At 47.3% G+C, this 5221-nt stretch overlaps 1 protein-coding gene across 3 annotated transcripts in view; it reads left to right on the top strand.

The window, feature by feature from the left end:
- The window catches only part of PYGB (glycogen phosphorylase B), a 41347-nt gene that overhangs the window by 14551 nt on the left and 21575 nt on the right, over nucleotides 1-5221 (top strand). For 2 of the 3 annotated variants that reach the window (XM_008068613.2, XM_021717858.1), the window contains 2 exons: nucleotides 2071-2149; nucleotides 2742-2845. In XM_008068613.2, coding sequence (XP_008066804.1) covers nucleotides 2071-2149; nucleotides 2742-2845 — 183 coding nt within the window. The remainder of the gene's footprint in view (nucleotides 1-2070; nucleotides 2150-2741; nucleotides 2846-5221) is intronic. The other variant, XM_021717859.1, reaches the window with a different exon arrangement.

The raw sequence follows: 5221 nt of genomic DNA, 5'->3' as shown, positions 1-5221 counted from the left end.
GATCGCCAGAGCCCAGCAGGTCGAGGCTGCAGTGGCCGGGAGCGGCCACTGCACTCCAGTCTGGGCAACAGAGTGAGACTCCAACTCAAAAAAAAAAAAAAATTAGCCAGGTGTGGTGGCGTATATATGTGGTTCCAGCTACTTGGAAGGCTGCAGTGGTAGGATTGCCTGAGCCCAGCAGGTCGAGGCTGTGGTGGCCATGAGCGTGCCACAGTACTCCAGCCTGGGCAACAGAATGAGACTCCAACCCAAAAAGACAAATAAGTTGATAGGAAGGAAGGAAGCAAGCAAGCAAGCCTGGAAGCCTGGTTTGGTGGCTCATGCCTATAATCCTAGCCACTCCAGAGGTAGGATGATCACCTGAACCCAAGAGGTCGAGGCTGCAGTGAGCTGTGAGTGTGCCCTCCAGCCTGGGTGACAGAGTGAGACCCAACTCAAAAAAAAAAAAAAAGATAAAAAATCAAAACATGAAAGAGGGCAGGTGCTGTGGCTTAGGCCTATAGCCTCAGTACTTGGGGAGGCCTAGGTGGGATGATTACTTGAGGCCAGAAGTTCAAGACCAATATAGGTAACATAGCACAACCCCCTCTTTACAAAAAATAATTTCTTTTTAGTTAGCCAGGCATGGTGGCATGCGCCTATGCAGCCTACCTATTTAGGAGACTGAGGCAGGAGAATCACTTGAGCCCATGAGTTCCCAGGCTGCAGTGAGCTATGACCGTATCACTGCACTTCAGCTTGAGTGACAGAGTGAGACCCTTCTCTAAAAAAGAAAATTAAAAGAACCAAACATCTTTCCTGATATCTGCTCTTAACTTGTCTTTAGTGTATTAGTCTCTGAACTTAATAGATTTTGTTAGAATATGGGGTTCCATGGTCAGTTTTGTTTAGAAAATGTAGTTAATTCTGAACATCATCACACCAAAAAGGGCCAAACTGTACCTGGCCCTTTAGAAATGTAGTTTTTATTTTATTTTTTATTTTATTTTATTTTTTGAGTTGAAGTCTCACTCTGTCATCCAGACTGGAGTGCAGTGGCCACTCCCGGCCACTGCCGCCTCAACCTGCTGGGCTCTGGCGATCCTTCCGCCTCAGCCTTCCAGTAGCTGGAACTACAGGCATGCACTACCACACCTGGCTAATTTTTTGATTTATTGTAGGGATGAGGTCTCGCCAAGTTGCCCAGGCAGGTCTCGAACCTGCGGGCTCAGGCAATCTACTCATCTCAGCCTTCCAAAGCACGGGACTACAGGCTGAGCCACTGAGCCTGGCTAGAAATGTAGTTTTTAAATTAAACTTTATTATTTATCTTAACATGTAATAGGTTTATTATTGTTATTTCAAAATGAATTCATATGTATACTTTAAACAATTTCTGCATTTTAACTTCTAGATTGATAACTATTGATATAACCCATGTATAAACACAATTTATTTGGGTCCTCCTGAGACCAAAAAGTTCAAAGACCACTGATCCAGATAATGTGAGCAATTTATCAATTTGTCATGCACTAAAGCCAGATTAATGGAAAATTCATCCATATACCATAATTGAGAGAGAGCTCTAAGTTTGTGTTCTGGAATGGCTTCAAGTCGAAGTTAGCTGTGACTGGGTGGCTTTCTTTCTAATATTTAACATGCTGTATCTGCTTCACAAGATTGTTTGGGTACAATTGGAAGACCACAGGAAAAGTGCTTTTAGGTTTTGGTTTAAAAAGATGTCAGGTAAATATCATCAGACCGTGTGAAACTAGAAAATGACTAAAATCGTTGGTTTCATTTTAGAGATACATGTTATAATTTGTTCACTATAAATAGGTCAATTACCTGGCAAGAAATACTTTTGTCTTATAAACCATGTCTAATTTGGACTGTCAACTCTGAGCAATTTTTTAAATATTTGGGAACTTTCCTTTCTGTGCATTGATTTATTATATTTTAACATTGGATTTTCAAGTCTAACAGCAGACTCTATCTTTTGGTATAAGCTCACAAGACTTGAATATCTTTCAACCTGTCATTTGAGGAAAATATTAAATATTAAAATGCTGCCTCTGTTTTTGTTTGCAGCTGGGATTAGACTTGGAAGAGCTTGAGGAGATAGAAGAAGATGCTGGCCTTGGGAACGGAGGCCTGGGAAGATTGGCGGGTAAGGCACACATGTTCAGGATGACTCTTCCGGTCCCCTGGCCAAGGTCTGACACTAATTCATCAGGATGAATTGACTTCCTTCAAGTGGATGGGCAGCGGGTTCTCCAGATTGAAATCTTTGCCGATAGCAGGGAGGAAGGGAGGAAAATATTTTTTTCATACAAGTGCACTTCATAATTATCTTGAAGAACAAGCTTGTCAGTGTAAGGTTGCTGGTGCTAGGAGAGGTCTCCAGTATGCCAGCCATTTTCTAGGGTCCAAAAGCCAGTAATTAGGAGATGGACAGATGGAAAAACTGTGTGGATGGACCCTGCCATGTCAGGTGGTCCCAGGGTTGATACAGTCAACAGACAGGTGGATGGAGACATGATGTGTGGATGAACCCTGATACAGCAGGTGGTCTTAGCGTTGATACAGTCAATAGGCAGGTGGATGGAGACATGTTGTGCGGATGGGTCCCATCCACAAAGTCTGATCTTGTCAAAATCCCTGCTGAATCCCTGTCTGAGGCCCTGGGCCACATCCCCACTGGGTGTGGTGCCAGTGGCCTTGCTTCTGCTAATGGTTTGCTTTGTGATTGGATTTTTCAGCCTGTTTCCTGGACTCGATGGCTACCTTGGGCCTGGCAGCGTATGGCTATGGAATCCGCTATGAATTTGGGATTTTTAACCAGAAGATTGTCAATGGATGGCAGGTGGGTGAGGTTTGGCTTCTGCACTGGTTTCCAGCTCTCGTTCACACAAGAAGACAGCGGCACTTTCAGTTTGACTTTATACTTTAAATTCCCTGAGGAGATGGCAAGCTGGTAGGCAGTAGAGAGGAGCTGGCTAGCAGATCCAGCCTCCAGCTCCCCGTGCAAGCTCTTCATAAGTCATGTCTGTATGGTGATGAGGATATCAGGCGGAATGCAGTAGAGCAGGCAAGGGTAGGCCAGCAGCTCCCTATGCGAGCTCTTCCCGAGCTGCATATGCCTGGTGACCGGGATATCAGGTGGGACACAAGCCTGGTTGAGCCTACAGGAACCCCCAGACAGGGCTGTTGTGGTGCCCAGAGGCGCTGGCTTTCCAGCTGTGCCAGGTGGTACTCTCAGTGTCAGCCTCAGAGGGACGTTGACTTTGAGTCTTTAGGAAAGCAGTTGTAGGTTTTGCTTTCACCTCCTGCCTTTGCTCCCAGTGAAGGTCAGTGTCCATAGGGTATAGGCCAGATTCTGCAGAGGACCTTGGTAAGAATGACCCTCGATTTGAAAGCATCAAACCACACTGAGTGAGGTGGTTGGATCACATTGGTGAAAAGGGCACAGTTTGAATACGCAACTTCACCTCCCTCTGCAAGGCCCGGTGACATTTCTATGGCCCTTAAAGCTGGAGGTCAGGATATTTCATGTGGCGGAGGATGATTTATTTTACATCACTTGGGGCCTACAAGCCACAGATCAGGCATCTCCAGGGTTAGAATCAAGAGTATTATGGCTCATGGTATAGTCTCGGTAAATAGGCAGGGCTTGCGATGGATACAGGCCATGTGGCGTTCAGGCACCATGGCACGTGCGTCACCAGAGCGTCATTGGCATCCACGGGATTCATGTATCTCACTGTAGAAATTAATCTGTAACGTAAGCTCAGAATGAGCTGTCATTAATGACATGCACGCTGGCATGTTTAGCAGAATTGTGCTTTGATGTCTGTAGTTTACTTTGAAACGTACCAAGGTGGGTGGATGGATGGAGATGTGATCAGCCACTTAAACACCTGGGAGTGGGGTTCACTATCAAATATTAACATTTCTGAATCTTTGAAAAGAGAACAAAATGTTGGGAAAGAAAATGGTGGCCAAAAGTGACAGACACTCAAAGCAGGTTCGGATGCCTGCTTGATTTCTAGAATGCACTCTCCAGCCTGGAAAGACAGCAGTCTTTCCTTCTGGACAGTTCTGCTCCTGGCTCTCTGAGTGTCCATGTCTGTCAGGCACAGTCCAGTCACGCACTTGTTGATTCTTTGACCCATTGTAGCTTCTGTGTAGTCCAGATGTCATCTTGGATCTGGAAGGCAACTGCTTAGAGACTTCTCTGCCTAGTGGATGTCACTGGTACAGGCAGAAAGCTTTGATGGTATTTTGACGACATGGGTGATTTTCTGATGGTGGCCTTCACTCCTGTAACTCCTGCCACCTTGCAGTACAGTCTATGGTGACGAGGGAGTATGAGCTCACCCTCCTCTCACCCATTGTCATGGGAATGGTCAGGTAGAATAGTTCTTAGTTGGCTTTTGCTGCAGCAAAAAAATAAATTCATACAGGTCAGCTGGCAACACATGGCCCATGGGCCCACAGGGAAGCCCACCCAGCGTCCTGGCCAAGGGGCAGGACACACTGGCCTAGAAGGGAGGCTCCCACTTCTGCAGGCAATACCTGGGTTTACTCTGTGGCAGATGGCTCAGCACTGGTGTAGGAGACTCTTGTGGGAGACCCGGAGATGCCCCAGAAAGGCAGGAGCCTGGACTGAGTGCCAGCACAGAAAGGCCTGCTGGGGGCTCTGTAGGAGGGGCCTGCTGGGCCAGCCTCCCAGAGCACAGCCCAGACACACTCACAGCAGCTTCTTCTATGTGAGAACCACTGAAAGTGTCACTCTAGGGTTGTTTTGTTTTGTTTTGTTTTGAGTTGAGTTGGAATCTCACTTTGTCACCCAGGCTGGAGTACAGTGCCTCACTCACGGCCATCCCAGCCTCGACCTGCTGGGCTCCAGCAATCCTTCCGCCTCAGCCTTCCAAGTAGCCGGAACTACAGCCATGCGCTGCCACGCCCAGCTAACTTTTGATTTATTGTAGAGACGAGGTCTCGCCAAGTTGCCTGGGGTGGTCTCAAATCCACGGGCTCAGGCAGTCCACTCACCTCAGCCTCCCAAAGTGCTGGGATTCCAGGCTGAGCCACTGAACCTGGCCTTAGGGTTGCTTGTTTTTTGGGTTTTTTTTGAGTTGGAGTCTCACTCTGTCGCCCAGACTGGATGCAGTGGCCGCTCCCGGCCACCGCAGCCTCGACCTGCTGGGCTCCGGAAATCCTTCCGCCTCAGCCTTCC

Source organism: Carlito syrichta, unplaced genomic scaffold (genome assembly GCF_000164805.1).
Source record: "Carlito syrichta isolate Samal-C Ts95f unplaced genomic scaffold, Tarsius_syrichta-2.0.1 Scaffold311350, whole genome shotgun sequence".
Lineage (NCBI taxonomy): Eukaryota > Metazoa > Chordata > Mammalia > Primates > Tarsiidae > Carlito > Carlito syrichta.
This window is presented reverse-complemented; position numbering and strand designations above follow the sequence as displayed.